This window comes from Anolis sagrei, chromosome 1, assembly GCF_037176765.1.
Source record: "Anolis sagrei isolate rAnoSag1 chromosome 1, rAnoSag1.mat, whole genome shotgun sequence".
Classification (NCBI taxonomy): domain Eukaryota; kingdom Metazoa; phylum Chordata; class Lepidosauria; order Squamata; family Dactyloidae; genus Anolis; species Anolis sagrei.
The window spans coordinates 72,439,681-72,455,047 of record NC_090021.1 but is presented as its reverse complement, the minus strand read 5'-3'; the positions used below and the strand labels follow the sequence as shown (position 1 = coordinate 72,455,047).

At 37.8% G+C, this 15,367-nt stretch overlaps 1 protein-coding gene across 1 annotated transcript in view; it reads left to right on the top strand.

The window, feature by feature from the left end:
- The window catches only part of CCDC170 (coiled-coil domain containing 170), a 77,115-nt gene that overhangs the window by 46,614 nt on the left and 15,134 nt on the right, over nt 1-15,367 (top strand). Inside the window, exons 6-7 of the mRNA XM_060753571.2 lie at nt 4,388-4,705; nt 14,667-14,867. Coding sequence (XP_060609554.2) covers nt 4,388-4,705; nt 14,667-14,867 — 519 coding nt within the window. The remainder of the gene's footprint in view (nt 1-4,387; nt 4,706-14,666; nt 14,868-15,367) is intronic.

Below are 15,367 nucleotides of genomic sequence, written 5' to 3'. Positions count from 1 at the left end.
AGCTTCAAAACATCCACAAAAACTCAAAAACTCTAAAAGAGATGTGTTCAAGGTGAAAATATCATAATCATTACTATTACTTTTAGACAATGATGCTGGGGAAATGGAAGCAAAAAGGAAGAGGGGCCGACCAAGGGCAAGATGGATGGATGGCATCCTTGAAGTGACTGGCTTGACTCTGAAGGAGCTGGGGGAGGTGACGGCCGACAGGAAGCTCTGGCATGGGATGGTCCATGAGGTCACAAAGAGTTGGAAGCGACTGAACAAATGAACAACAACAAACTATCAATTTTATTTTCTGACATCTCTAGCAAATTATAATGACTTTGCTAAAACCCCTTACTTGATTTTAAACCCTCAAAGATACCAGAATATTTTATTCCCGGGCCACCTTAAGTCCCCTCCGGGGTTGAGAAAGACGGGATAGAAATGTCATAAATAAATAAATTTCATAATCTTTCTTCTTCACACATTCTCTAATTTTCCCTTTAAGGAATTGTGAAAAACCACAGTGCAATTTATTCACATTGAAAAATAAAGTCTAATTTCTTCTTTTTCTTTGTTATTTATTTATTTATTTATTTGTTATTTATTTAAAACTTTTGTATTCTGATCTTCTATACCTCCATAGAGGGAATCAGACTGGCTGACAGCAAGAATTCAATTCTAACAATAAAATCTAAAATATCATACATTAATATCAACAGTGAATCAACAATACATATAGAATAAAATACATATAAGCAAAGAAGGTGTGTGCATTCACAAGCATATCATTTGCAATAAACCAGGTTTTGCCAGCATTCTATTTGAGAGCATCCAATGCCCCATGAATGGGCTATAAAAAGAACAGCTGACTCAAGCACTAAACTGTTGGGTTGGTGTTGCTATGCTCAGACATCAGCAGGGGTTGGGCTGCCAGTCTTGGACATCCTTTGTATATTTTTGCATAGCAGGAGGCTGGACTGGATGGTGCTTGTAGTCTCTTCTTTAACTCACTTTAACTCCCATGGCCCATCTCAACAGAATCATGAACCTTGTAATTTTACAAGGTATTCCATATTATCTTCCAAATAGTGCTGGTGCCCCCTCAGACTATAAATCCCAGGATTCCATTGTATTGAGCCATAGCAGTTAAAGTGGTGTCAAAATGAATTAATTCTACCATGTAGATGCACCCTTGGTTCCTCTACTCAGCACATACCAATAAGCCTGGGCTCATTTACGTAGGAAACATCACAACCTCATTTAGGCTGGCCTTTGACTTCTGGGGTCTAGAGTGGCCACATAATGTGGACAAGTGAATGAGGCAATTAGTGGTCCACGGAGGGGTCCCTAAGCCTGAGCTCAAATTATAAAAATGCCTTTTCAATTTATTTGCCCATTTTCTGAGTGAATGCCTTGTGTCTCTATTTACCTTTTCAAACCCTAATAACATAAAATTAGATCAGCGTCAACCTATTATGAAGTTGGTAAGCAGTGTTGTGCTGCACCTGTGACAGGGAAAGAGAACATGGGCTAGGATAATTTGAAAGTGTTTCCTTAATTTCTATAATAGTAATAATTTAACTCTTGGCTTTAGAATATTTTTCTCGTTTTCTCCTACCAAGATCTTTTAAGAAAAGGAAAGGGTAAATTAAATTAAATTGATGTGTGCTACCATTTTAAAAGGCAATTTTTTTTCTGGCTGCCACATCTCCAATTAGACTAGAATGAGAATCGTGCCAAGTATGTACTTAACAGTTTTCTGTTTTTTTTAAAAAAAGAAACAGTGTTTAACATTGGAATAATTATGAAAATAAATGCAACCTCTGAGGTTTAGCCTCCCATTTCGCATTCAGAAATAGACATGCAATGAAAAATACAGAGACAGCAAAAACATCAAACAATATTTTGCATGCACTCAGTAAAGGACTTAGATGTTCTGAAGGTATAATTCTGTCTTTTTCACTTGTGTCAATCAGTGGATTAAAGTTGTAAAGGAATAATAGCTATTGTTATTTTAAATTGTGTCTCTCTCTGACCTCACCCTTGTGATGCTTTTAGGCTTTCTAACAGAAAGCACACATGCAGTATCATTCCTGCAGCTTGAATACAAAATAATATCTTTTCTTTGGTGCAGGACACTTTTTGCTACTCCCATTTGCTAATTTTAGGTCCAGTTTTGTTTAACATTTTAATGTTAATGAGTTTTAACCCCCTTAGCTTTGCTGTTGGTTGTTTTCATTCTGTTGTGTATTTTGTATGTTATCAGTAAAAGTGCCTTAGGAGCATATGAGGAAAACCAAAAGATAAGATAGTAATATTTATACAAATAATGTATCAGGATAAAATAAATTAACATTATTTAGTCATTCTTTAAAATTCATGTTTTTTTGCTATTTCTGGTAATTCAGAGGTGAGAATTGGTTCTGTTCCTTTAAAGGCAGAGGCAGTCTGGATCCTACTCATGGTGCCCTCTGTGGAAAGCATGGCCAGGGTGAAGGAAGAAGGTGGCCCAAGAGCTTTTTTTATCTTACTTGCTCCGAATGAGGAAGGCATGATTATTCACACTAAATCCAATTTTATTCTCAATTGAGTAGGTCAGTTGAATGAATTAACCTGGTGAAAACAAAAAAGGCTTCATTTATTTCAAGGCCCTTCCACACTGCAGAAAATGTGCAGGGAATTGGAATTTAAATCCCTCTTTTTGCATTTAAAACTTTTAAAATAGACTCATTACTGAGCCTGGGATGCTCCCTTTGCTCCATGGCACCTTCACTTCATCACATTAGTCAGGGAAGTGTGTGGCAGAGGAGAGCAGAGAAGAGCTCAGTCTTACTCAGTCTTTTTAATAAAACTGATGGTTTCTCTACCTTCTATCACACTGTTAAATGTCTCTACTTTCAGTATTCTTTCATGCTGTAGAGATTTGGCCCCACCCACTATCCTCCTCCCTGCTCATTGTTGAAAACCGGGAGGGAAAGCAGTGAATGCTTTCCCTAACAAGGGGACTTTTGGCTCTTCCCACAATTTTCCCTCCCACAAATTGGGGAAACATTTCATTGTGATGAAATCATGTACAGAGCTTTCATTGGGAATTTCCCCTCCCCTTTTGAAAGCTCCCTGGTGTCTGCTAGAGGTGCTATGGAGCAAAGAGAGCCCCCCAGGCTCGGTAAGGAACCTATTTTTAACATTTTAAGGACAGAAAAGGGGGCAATTCCTCCATGGGTTGCTTGAGCCCACAGAAGCAGGATTGCTGTAGAGACTGCTTTTGGAATCACAAATTATAATCCCAGGAACAGTCTACAAAGGCCCCACACCTCCAAAGACCTGGGTCTTACTGAAAAGTCCAGATCTTTGGAGTCATTTTTAAACATGGAATAAACCTGGAAATTAAGGTTTGTTCCATGTTAAAAAAACACCTCAATAATCCTGAGGTGTTGTTTGGATAAGCAATTATTTCTGTGGGTGCAGCTACACTGTAGAATTAATGTAGTTTAACTTCCATGGCTCAATGCTATGGATTTCTGGGATTTATTGTTTAGTTTTTTATTGTTAGTTTAATGTGTTTTCCCACTCCCACCCTCCCCTCCTTATACATGCAATTTATACATCATAGTACAGAAGTTACATTTGAAATATTAATCTCAGTTTTTATTTTTCTCCTCCACATCTTAGCACATTCTCTAAATAATTCCTAACTGGTTCCTACATCCTCTTAGTTATTGTAACCTTTTCAATATTAAAGTTCCTTGAGTTGCCTCTGGGCTGGGAAAGGCGGTATACACATAAGGTAAATAAATAAATAAATAAATAAATAAATAAATAAATAAATAAATATTATCGAGGGATTTGTTGTTTAGTGAGAAGTCAGTACTCTTTTACTGAGAAGGCTAAAGACCTTGTACAACTCCCAGGATCCCATAGCATTGAGCCATGGCAGTTAAAGTGATGTTGACTTGTATTAATTCTACAGTTTAGATCAGAACTTTCCAAACATTTCATGATGATGACACACTTTTTATACATGTTTCATTTCGTGTCACAGTAACTCAGCTTTACTAGAAAACCAGAAGTTATTAAACTAACTCCTAATAACAGATACTGATACATATCTGAATTGTAATAAAGAAATGTATTAGGATGCAACATATTTCATGAAACCTTTCACATAGACTCAGGGGTTTCTCATTATATTTGTGTTACACACACCTACGCACTACAGCTGATGCACTAATGCGTCACAACACAAGTTTGGAAAGCTGGAGTCTAGATGCACTTTTTGAGTTAGCAAAGGGGAGTTGTCAATATAAATCCTAAAACCACTGATACAAGTGTTGTGAAACAGATTTTTTTATTTCTTCTATGCAGTGCCAAGATACCAATTATTGTGGGTTTATTTTAGGATTTAAACATCAGCACAAAAGCTAAGCAGAGTCTGGAGAAGGAGATGAGGAACTTCCAAGACAGACTTAATGCTGTTCAAAGAGTCTGGGAGGCCTCACAGGAAGAACTTAGCCTCATGAAGAAATGCTGCAGTGAAAAAGAGGAGGCATTGAAAAGTACCATAAGGGAGGCTGGGGCTGCAAAAAGTCTGCACAATGCATTCAGAGGGCAGATTCTTGCCCTGCTTGGGAGTAGTTCCATTGCAGCCAATCTATCTACAGAGGACATTGTGGAAAAAGTTCAAGAAATGTGCAACAAGGATGAAAGCAGAAATACGGTATTTGAACACTCACCATTATTATCTAGAGTACTTTATGTTTTCAGTTGCTTCTTTTCAGTATGAATTACAAGTGTTGGAGATCATCTTATAGATAACTTCCTCACAAAGTAATGAAATGAAACAAAGAGAAACAACCCAAGCCAATAACTCAGTAATTTCGTTTTACTTTCAAAAGGAGGCAGTATGGATACTTCACAGAAAGACTCAGGAAGCATCTACATTGTAGAATTAATGCAGTTTGACACCACTACCGTGGCTCAATGCTATGAGATTTATGAGAATTGTAGTTTTACAGGGTCATTAGCCTTTTCTGCCAAATAGTGTTGATGCCCCACCAAACTCCCGACTCCTGAGATTCCACAGCAGTGATCCCTGGCAGTTAAAGTAGTCTCAAACTGCATTGATTTTATAGTGTAGATGTACCATCAAAGTCCTGTGATGGAAGCAGATCAAAACTTCTCTGCAACTTTTTCTCTAACTGAAAGAGAAAATATTTTTGGCAATAACCATGTTGCTACCTTATTATTTGAATTTAGTAATGCTTTCACAGGAATAACATAAAGAGGTTCCCAAATATTGTATAATAATAATTTTGCTTTCTACATTGAATATTACTGGAGGTGTAGATATCACTCCTGTCTTTATGTAAACCTGCTGTCTATATGTAATGTAATGATTTCTTACTTTTCTTTTTCAAACCACAGAAAATGCATTTAAAAGCAGAAAACAGAATTATTGTACTGTGTATTTTGATTGGTAACACTAAACATCTAGAAACATCCAAAAGCTTGTTTGTTGTTGCTATGTGTCTTCAAGCCAACACCAATTTATGTCAACATTAAGTTTTTTTTCCACAGGGGCTTTGCCATTGTTCTTCTATCTGGCTGAAAAGCATCAGTTTTGCCCATGGTCATCCAGTGGGTTTTCATTGTGGAGCTGGGATTTCGATCCTGGTTTCTTTTAGTTAGATTCCATTATTTAAACCACGACACCACAGTGACTCCCCAATAAAACATAGGCCTTTCTTGTCTGAGGCTTGATCTATACTTCCATATAATGGAGTTTGAAATTGCATTGACTAGATCTATACCACCATCTAATACAGTCTCAGAATGCAGATTGACTACATAGAAATGGATTATATGGCAGTATAGATCCAGCTTGCATTATAAAACTGCATTACGTAACAGTGCAGATGCGGCCTGAGATGCGACATCATGGCTTCTTTCCATCTCAATTGATCATATCTCCTGTGGTATTGCCTAGTGTTTCTTATGGTTGAATCCAGTTGTGTGATTCCATTGACTATATTTCTCAATAGAACTAGGAAGGAAAAGGTTTTTCCTACTTTACTGTACATGCTCAAAATCTCTCCTAGATATTTAGACAGCAGGAGAGGATAATTCTGGCTTCCCTGGGCAGGGAGTTCCAGAGTCAAGGGGCAGCCACTGAGAAGGAAGCCCTGCTCTCTCGTTCCATCAACCATGCTTGAGATGGAGGTGGGACCAAGAGAAGGGCTTCTCCTGAAGATCTCAGGGCCTGGGCAGGTTCATACAAGGTGATATAGTCAGCCATATAGCCTGGACCTCAATCATCTAGGACTTTAAAGATAATAACCAGCTCTTTGAATTGGGGCCGGAAGCAGACTAGCAGCCAATGGAGCTGCTACAATGGGGGGGGGGGGGTTGTCTGCTACCTGTAGCCAACTTCACTTAGCAACCTGGCTGCAGCTCTTTGGAGCAGTTGAAGTTTTTGAGCACTCTTCAGAGGCAGTCCTGCATAGATCACAATATTATTGTGTGTGTGTGTGTGTGTGCGTATCTCCACAGAATTTAGATTTCTAGCATGTCCCACTACAACCCAGTGTTTCTCCTCACTATAAAAAAGATTCATTGAGAAAATTCAACATTAAGGGAGGAACTTTTAGTGACCACTTTCCACTTTCTGCAAAGGTTTAGCTTAACCCGCAACACTCTAGATCAATGGTTCCCAAGGGGGGATCCAGAAAGGTTGTTGGATTTCAGCACCCAGCACCCTCAACCAACATGACTAATATTCAAGTGTTTTCAAAATATCTGAAATGACTGTTTTAGAAAGAATATTTTAAAATCTGCCACACAAGAATAAAAAATGCTGGTTTAGTTTTGTATAGAAACTGCTTACTCTGAATATTCTGTTACAACTTTGATAAGACTAGAACAGTATATATAGATGCTATAGTTTCAGTTAGTACAATGTGTGGCTAGTGGGAAATCTCTGAAGGAGACTGCAGATCAAGTAATAATAGCAATGCTGGATTTCATCAATTGTCTTTTATTTCTTCCATTATTCACTTTTCATTCTGGGCCTCAACAGTTACTGAACTTTATAACTTTTAAGATGCCCTGCTGATTTCTTATTGGCTCTCATAAAACTGTAGGCATTATTCCCTAAGGTATCTACTGTTAAAAGTAGTCATATAATCTCTGCCTTTCTCCCCAGACCTGAACATCTGTCTATCTGAAACTCCATTGCTTGCCAAGGATTAGCTGTCTGCTCACAGTTTGCTCCTGTTTTTTTTTTTTTGCATCCTACCTGCATGTGGGCCTCCTTAAGACCAATTGTCATCTGTTTTATTCTTGATCTGGATTCACTTTAAGGAAGTCTCTTCTACTTCCAAAAATAAGGCAAGATCTAACAGCAGCTCTCCAAACTGAACTTTCCAGGAAATGTCAACTTTATTCCACAAAGGTTGACCAGTCTTTTCCCCAACCAACCCATCAGTGGTCTTCATTTTATAGGCTCTCATCATAATCAATTCCAGATGGTCATTCAGCACCACTCCAGTCTCACCTAAATATGATAAAAAGGAAAGATAGTGCTGGGTGACATCTCATATCAAATAACTTCATTCAGTGGTTTCCAACAGATGTTGGGCAGGATGGGGATGAAATGGAGCTCTGTGGTAAACAATAGTGTAACTGGACTCTGACTAGATAGCATGGAGAGACCAATGGTCTTGATTTGTATTTTTGCATAGCTGCAACCTCTAACTAAAAGCTAGCGTGCATGTGATTAACCTGAGGGCAAATTCTGCTAAATTTTATTGCTCTGCACTCTTTGTAAACTACATTTGGTTGCTTGGATTAATAGTTATAATAAAGTTTTATAGGTAGATGGAATAAGAAACTGTATATACATGTACAGACAACTACCTCTAGGTTCTTCTGACCTGAATATTTACTATCATAGCATATCCAGCAGAAGTTGCTCTTGGGTGTTTTAAAATTGTTTGCCTTTTCTAGATGGTGACCTAATTGTCATTGAAGTAGTTTCAAATTATTCAGATCTGCTGTAAAGATGTCTATTGGTTGCTACATGTCATTTTTGACTTTTTTTGTAAAAAAATAAATAGAACAATCCAATGTTTGGCTTGTAGACTTTGTAAAACAGTGCAGTAGAAAAATTATTAACCTTTCTTATATCTTGATTGTATGTTGTGGTGCTCAGTACAAACAGATTATAGGATTGAATCCTGGGCTTTCAAGAATCACTCATCACCTTAAACTGGTTGAAACAATATTTCCTGAGTGAAATCTTCCACATAATGTAAGTGTGTATGTGGGTGCAAAAGAGAGAGAAAGAGGGACAAACAGATTTAGCTGCCAGAAGAGGTTTTCTTCATAACATCCCAATAAATTAGGTACTTGTGAAAAACTAAGCTCCCCTGTTTCCATAGCCATGGCAGTTAAAGTGGTGTCAGTTCATTCCACAGTATAGATGCATCCTATGCAAAGCCAAAAGTAACTTGGGAGGTGGATAAAATTACGTATAACTGAGCTGGATAGCTATATTCCACTTCCCTTGATAAGGGTAATCTTTCTCTGTTTTACAGTGCAAGCCACTGCTTATGGTATCATCTGCTAAAACATAAAGTATGGATCATCCCAAACACATCATCAGTATACAGTGGTACAGTATATTGTATCGGCTCTGCAAATGAATCCACGGATATTCCCATACTGAGAGAAAGGCAGTATGTGAAATACATGAAATTGGTGCCCCCATAGCAAACAAAGTGTGTACTTGACATACAAGAGAGACAGTTGACTTCTTTAGTTGCTGTAGCATCAAACACTGACCAGTATGTTATTGCTGTTTCCATAATGGGTGAAAGAAGATCATCCAGATATTGTTGGATTGCAACTCCCATTAGTTACAGAAAACAAAGTGGGTGATAATGAATTTTGGGAGCTGTAGTACTTCTATTTCAGGAGATCCACACTTTGCAGACGCCTATTCAACAACGATGCCCTGAACTACAGTACTTGAATTGCTGTATGCATAGGCTTAGGCAAAAATCATTCAAAAACCCAGCAAAATGTAAGCCGCTCTGAGCCCCAGGGGAGTGGCGGTATATAAGTTTGAATAATAAATAAATAAAGAAATAAAAATACAGGATGCCTACTTAATTGTAGAGAAAATGCAGCTAATACTGAGGCCAAAGATGGAAAAGTACCAAATGTATTTGCTTAAGAAGAGTTAGCCTTTGACAAATAAACGGCACAGAACTGAAAAAGGTGAATGTCCTGTTTACACTGTCCCGGAGTGATGCCCATCAATAAGAAAGTGTGCACTTCAGCCTCTGGAGAGTTCCTGTTTGGAGGTCAGGCACTGAGTTAACCATGTCAGAAAGAACTTGAGCATACTCTAAAGTTGTTATTCCCAGGAAAGTGCTATCTGTTCTTTGGTTTTAGTTTGGATGCACTTACACTTGATAAATCACCTTGAAGTCTATTGATTCCAGAAGGAAGTGAAAAATCACATCTAATGTGATGTATCAATGCTCACTTTAAAGAAATAATACCAAAATGTTGCCTTAAAAAATCTAATATATATTGTTGTGTTCCAAGTAGCATATGCATGTGTAGGACACATGGAAATAATGTAGACCTATAATTTTAACAAAGAATTAAAAACCATATAAGGCATTTGGGGCAACTAGTCATTTTCAGTTTAGTCATTTCCCTAATTTGTTGTCTGTAGTACTGAATTAACATAGTAGTATTGGCCTGTGCCACATATCTGGAGTTGTCTTGTTCATGTCCACTAGTCACATTGAGTAACTTTACTGTGTTAGGCTGCGCTTGTATCGGGGAATTTGGAGCTGGCCTGGCTGACCTATGACTTTCATTGAGTTTTCAAGGATGTTCAATGTCACTCTAGTTCAGTGGTTCTCAACCTATGGGTCCCCAGGTGTTTTGGCCTACAACTTCCAGAAATCTCGGCCAGTTTACCAGCTGTTAGGATTTCTGGGAGTTGAAGGCCAAAACATCTGGGGACCCACAGGTTGAGAACCAGTGCTTTAGTTACTGCCTTGAAAACACATTTTGGTTATCCCAAAACTAGCAAGTCATAACATCATTCATTTCAATAGCTCTCTCTCCCCCTCTCTCTCTTTCTATCTATCGTGTTCTTGTGTATGTTGTGTTCTATTACTTCACTTAGCACACATCTACACTGTAGAATGAATGTAGTTCAAACCCACTTTGGCTGTCTTGGCTCTATTCTGTGGAATCATGGGAGATGTAGTCTTACAAAGTCTTTAACCTTCTCTGCTAAAGAGTGCTGGTGCCTCAACAAACTACAATCCCCATAATTCCATAGCATTGAGCAGTTAAGGTTATATCAGATTCCATTAATTCTACAATGTAGATGCCCACTTATTCTGGGAAACATGTTCCCATTCTTAGCTTTGGTTGAGAAAATTTCTTTTTAGGACTCCAGCTCACAATGGTCATTTTGTCTGAGGGATTCTGGAAGTTCAAGGTTTAAAAAAATGAAGTTTCAAGCTTTGGCCCTACTACTTGGTGATAGTTCACTGTTAGCTGGAGGACTGACAAGGTCTCCTCCCCCCTCCCAATTGAAATTTATTTATTTAGCGTTCATTTTATTTCTGTCCTGCCATTCTCTCATTATGGAATCCAGCATGGTTTATACGTTAAAAGAATGGAAAATGAAGAAGTTTTGAAGCTATGAAATAAACAGCGACATTATGGCTTGTTGCTGTTTGATTTATCGTTTTAGCTGTAGCTCTTTTGTTTGCTTGCCTTTGTTACTGTTTATGCAGTTCACATCATTTCCATAAATCTTTTCGCTTTGTACCTCAGTCACGGGTAACATAATGCATTTATATTTGAAATGTCATAATCTTTGAGCATTGAAGCTGTCAGGAGAAAAGTGGGCATTGCGTGCATAAATGCTTACAAACTCAAGCCACCTTGCAAACACCAGGACTACATCTGGCAATCAGAGAGACAATGCAATATGTCCTCTGAGGGTGGAACTAAAAATGAACAAATAAACATCTAAAACACTAGATTTCAATGGGTTTGTGAAGGTGGTGAGTATCTAATATTCATCCATGGGAGAAGTCTGCAACATAATGAAGCACCACAGTGAATATTCATTTTTATTGTTTATAGGGTTTGATATAATCAGATTTAGTGTTCTTTTGGCCAAACCTGTTTCAGATTTTTTTTAAAAAAAACTTCTGTTGGCATGAAGTTGGTGGCCTAAAAGCACATCAGTCTTTAATATTTTAAATATTTTGCAGTATATTAATTCAGTGTAATAATTCAATTCAAGCCCTTACCCGTCTCCACCCTCAGTTACATCAAGTTCTGGCATTTATTAGACCAGCTCCTTTGTTCCTCTCTGTTGGGTCAGAGTATGGTATTCATAGAAGGAAAAATATCATTGAGCTGAAACAGACGACAAGAGCTGTCCAGCCCCTGCCATCCAAGAACACTTATTCAAACCACTCCTGACAGATTGCCATCTAGCCTCTGCTTAAAACTCTCCAAAAAGGAGACTTCACCACAATCCAAAGCAGCATATTCTACTGTCAGAAGGTTCTTACTGTTCTTTCTCATATTCAGGTGGAATCTCTTTTCCTGCAGCCTGTTCATTAAGTTACTTGTATCTGACTCTTTGGGAAACAACAGGACCACATTACCATTATGAGGCCCAGTGATCCATATCCATCTGGTCATGAAGGAGTGTGAAGGCAGCTCTGTTCTCAGTCTTCCCTTTGTCCTATTTCCCTGCTGATCTATCTAATTTGAAATCTCCCTTTCTGTCCTACCTTTTGTGTCCTGCCTGCCTTCCTTTTTCTCCTATGCTTTTTTTTGCCTTGAAAAGGGTTCCTAATATGATTGGTATTATTAATGCAACTATAAAGATTCCCTTGAATGAGTTGGTAATATTATGGATACTTAATTGGCATACTCCACCAAAAGACTTAAGCAGCCTGTGCACATCCTTGTACTGGTTCAACACAAATGCCATTGCCTGAAATATACATAATTAAGCTGCAATTTTTTTTTAAGTGCCAGTGTCTGACACTTGCTATCTATGTGAAAAACATCCCTCCACATAGCTTGTGTGTTTGAATTTTATGTGAATTCTATTTTGTTTGTCTTTTTAGTATATGCCTTAATCAAAGATTCAGTCACCTTTATAGCAATGAGACTGGATGCTGACAAAACATACAGCTTAACTTCTTAATGTCAGGTCGAGATGCTCAATATTTTAATCCCTGCATCTAGTGATGGTTGGAAATTGGGGCCTGCACACATGCAGGATTTTCTCATATGAGGCTGATAGTGCAGTCACAGCAGAATAAAAGCACCTTTCGATGGAGTTTACCACACAATGCCGAGTCTCTCCTGTAGTCAGTTTGTGCTTGACTTGTTATTGGGTTATCTCTTTTCATTGTTGGGAAAATTAATCAATGAATCTAATCTCACCGTTTTTCCATCACTTTCCTTTGTGTGATAATATCCTGTCTCGATGTTGCAAAGATGAGTAATATCTCGCCAAAATTGTGTGACTACACAGTTGCAACAAAATAGCAGGGGAAGGAAAAAACAAGGGGAAAAAACATTGCACACGTGCACCAGATAGGGCAAACATAGGAAGCAAGCTAGAATTCATATCATTCAAGTGCCAACATTGCACAACTTTGGGAGGTGTGAAAGTTTTGTTGGTGGCATGGAAGAACTCCCTGGGCCTTGTCACACTGACTGTATGGTTGTGTTTTAATACCTTTTTTTTTTTTTGCTGCTATGACAACATCCTATGAAATCCTGGGATTTCTATTTTACGGAAAGGTAGAATTCTTAACCACAGAGCTTTCATGGCTCCACAAATTACAAATCCCAGGATTCAATAGGATGTTATTAACAGTAGAATTAGTAGAATACTAACAGCAGTATAATTGTATACTAATAATGAAAAGGCAATAGATGATGAGTATGAACCAGATACAAAACTATATTAAGCATTACAGGATGCAGTCAATGCTCATCTTTTTTAAACTGCAGGAGTGAAAATGAGTTTGGAGTGCAATTCCCATCAGCCCTAGATAGCATAGTTGATAGGAAGGGATGGTGAGAGTTGAATTCCTGTAGGCCTGGAGAGCAACAAGTTCCTTATCTTTATTTTACAGGATGATTGTGTTTAAATTCCTATTAATCCAAGATATTATAAATTGGTCAGTATAAACAGAATGTTCAAAAATGCACAAACAATTTAGTCAGTAGAAAAATGCTATAGAAAGCTGATATCGATATTATTCATTTGACTCTTTAAAAGATTCCTTGTTCCCTACATCTTTAATTAGACTTAATTTCTGAACTTTAATTGACACTTGAATGTGACACAAAGGTGACTTCACTGAAATTAGGTTACATTTACAGAGCAGCCTTAAGCATAATTAGAAGATTCTACTGAACTGAAAGGGACATTCTAAGCATACAGAATTGCATTGTTAATTATACTTAATTCTTTAGCGGTGGATGCCAAACTTGTCAAGTACAGCTTGATTTATCTTTCACTTTGTATAATTGCAGGCATGGCAAATTCTCCTGAACTGTTGTACAAAAGTTTACATGGAATCTTACAGTCTCCAAACAGATCTATAGCAGCAGAAAAACATGCATCATTATCATTACTTTTTGTTTTTCCCCCCATCAAGTGTACATGACACATTACAGTAACACACACTGTAATCCTGGGTCCTGTATAATCTAAAATATGTGTGTGGCCACACACACACAGAATCATCCAGATCAAATACACATAATAATAATAATAATAATAATAATAATAATAATAATAGAGAAGAGAAACAACTGGAAAAGCTGACATGATATGAGGATTTAAAGATCGAACTGCAAAGACTCTGGCACAAGCCAGTAAAGGTGGTCCCAGTGGTGATCGGCACACTGGGTGGAGTGCCTAAATACCTTGGCCTGCACTTAAACACAATCGGCACTGACAAAATTACCATCTGCCAGCTGCAGAAGGCCACCTTACTGCGATCTGCACACATCATTCACCGATACATCACACAGTCGTAGACACTTGGGAAGTGTCTGAAGTGTGATCCAATGCAACAGCCAGCAGAGTGATCTTGTCTGCTGTGGACTCATCTTGTTATGATGATGATGATGATGATAATACAAAACAACTCAGGAATACATGTAATCAAAATATACAAAACTATGTATAATAAAGTGGTCTCTTCCAACTCTATGAGTCTATGAAATTTCATTGAATTGGTCATTCAGGTTGTAGTGGAGCTTACATGTGACTTCCATACTGAGGTTTCTGTAGCTATGTTTAATAACAGAAGATGTATTTAGCTGCAGATTTATGCATCCATATGTATTTTCATGTTTGATTGACACAGAAATAGAAATCTAGAAAGATTACAACCAAATATTTCTTAATGAAATTGAACCATAACTTCTTTTGAATTAATTATGCATTTTCTAATCAATTTGCAATTCTTCCTGTGCTCATTGAATGGAAAACAATTATTAAACTATTTCTGATATGCTGATGAAATCTTTGTCCTGCAGATTGATTTCATGGTCAGCCAATGACTTGACTTTGCTTTCTCTTCCCCCAGATGGTATTCCAGCTGGAAACCCAAATAGCTGAACTTGCCAAGACACTGGAGACTCAGAATACGTGTTACCAGGAGGCTTTGCAAAGGACCAGAAAAACTGAAAGCAGTTCTGAGACACTGCACAATCAATTGATGCGTCTGGAAGCCGAGCTGGTATCTGGGGACGTGATACAAGATGCCCTGAAGCTTGAGAAACAAAAAGTAATAGTTTTACTGAAAGGTCCCAAAACAAGCTAGACTGAGTTTTTGGCTTCTCTGTCAAAGAGTGCAAGTGTCACAACAAACTAGAAATTCCAAAATTCCATAGAATTGAGATATAGTGGTTAAAGTTGTTTCAAATTGCATTAATTCTGCAGTGTAGATCCCCCCTTACTGCCAGGATAGGGGACAGTACAAGCTGTAGATAACAACTTTTACTTTTGAATTTTGGATTTGAAAGTAGCAGAGAAAAAAAAGGTTTTTTTCGACCTTTGTTTTTTTCTTTGCTCCATTTTCTGTCAGCTTGGAGTTCCACGAAATGTTTTAGGATTTGTCTTGTTTAGCTAGAGCATGACTACTTCAACACACCTAAAATGTTTAAATATTGTTTTAAACACTTGCAGAGCTGCAGTTGTACAGTAGTTGACCCTATGAAGCAGCTGCAAACGCACAAAGGGCACAGAGCCACTTTCAACACCTCGTGCTTCTCAGTAGCCTGCTCT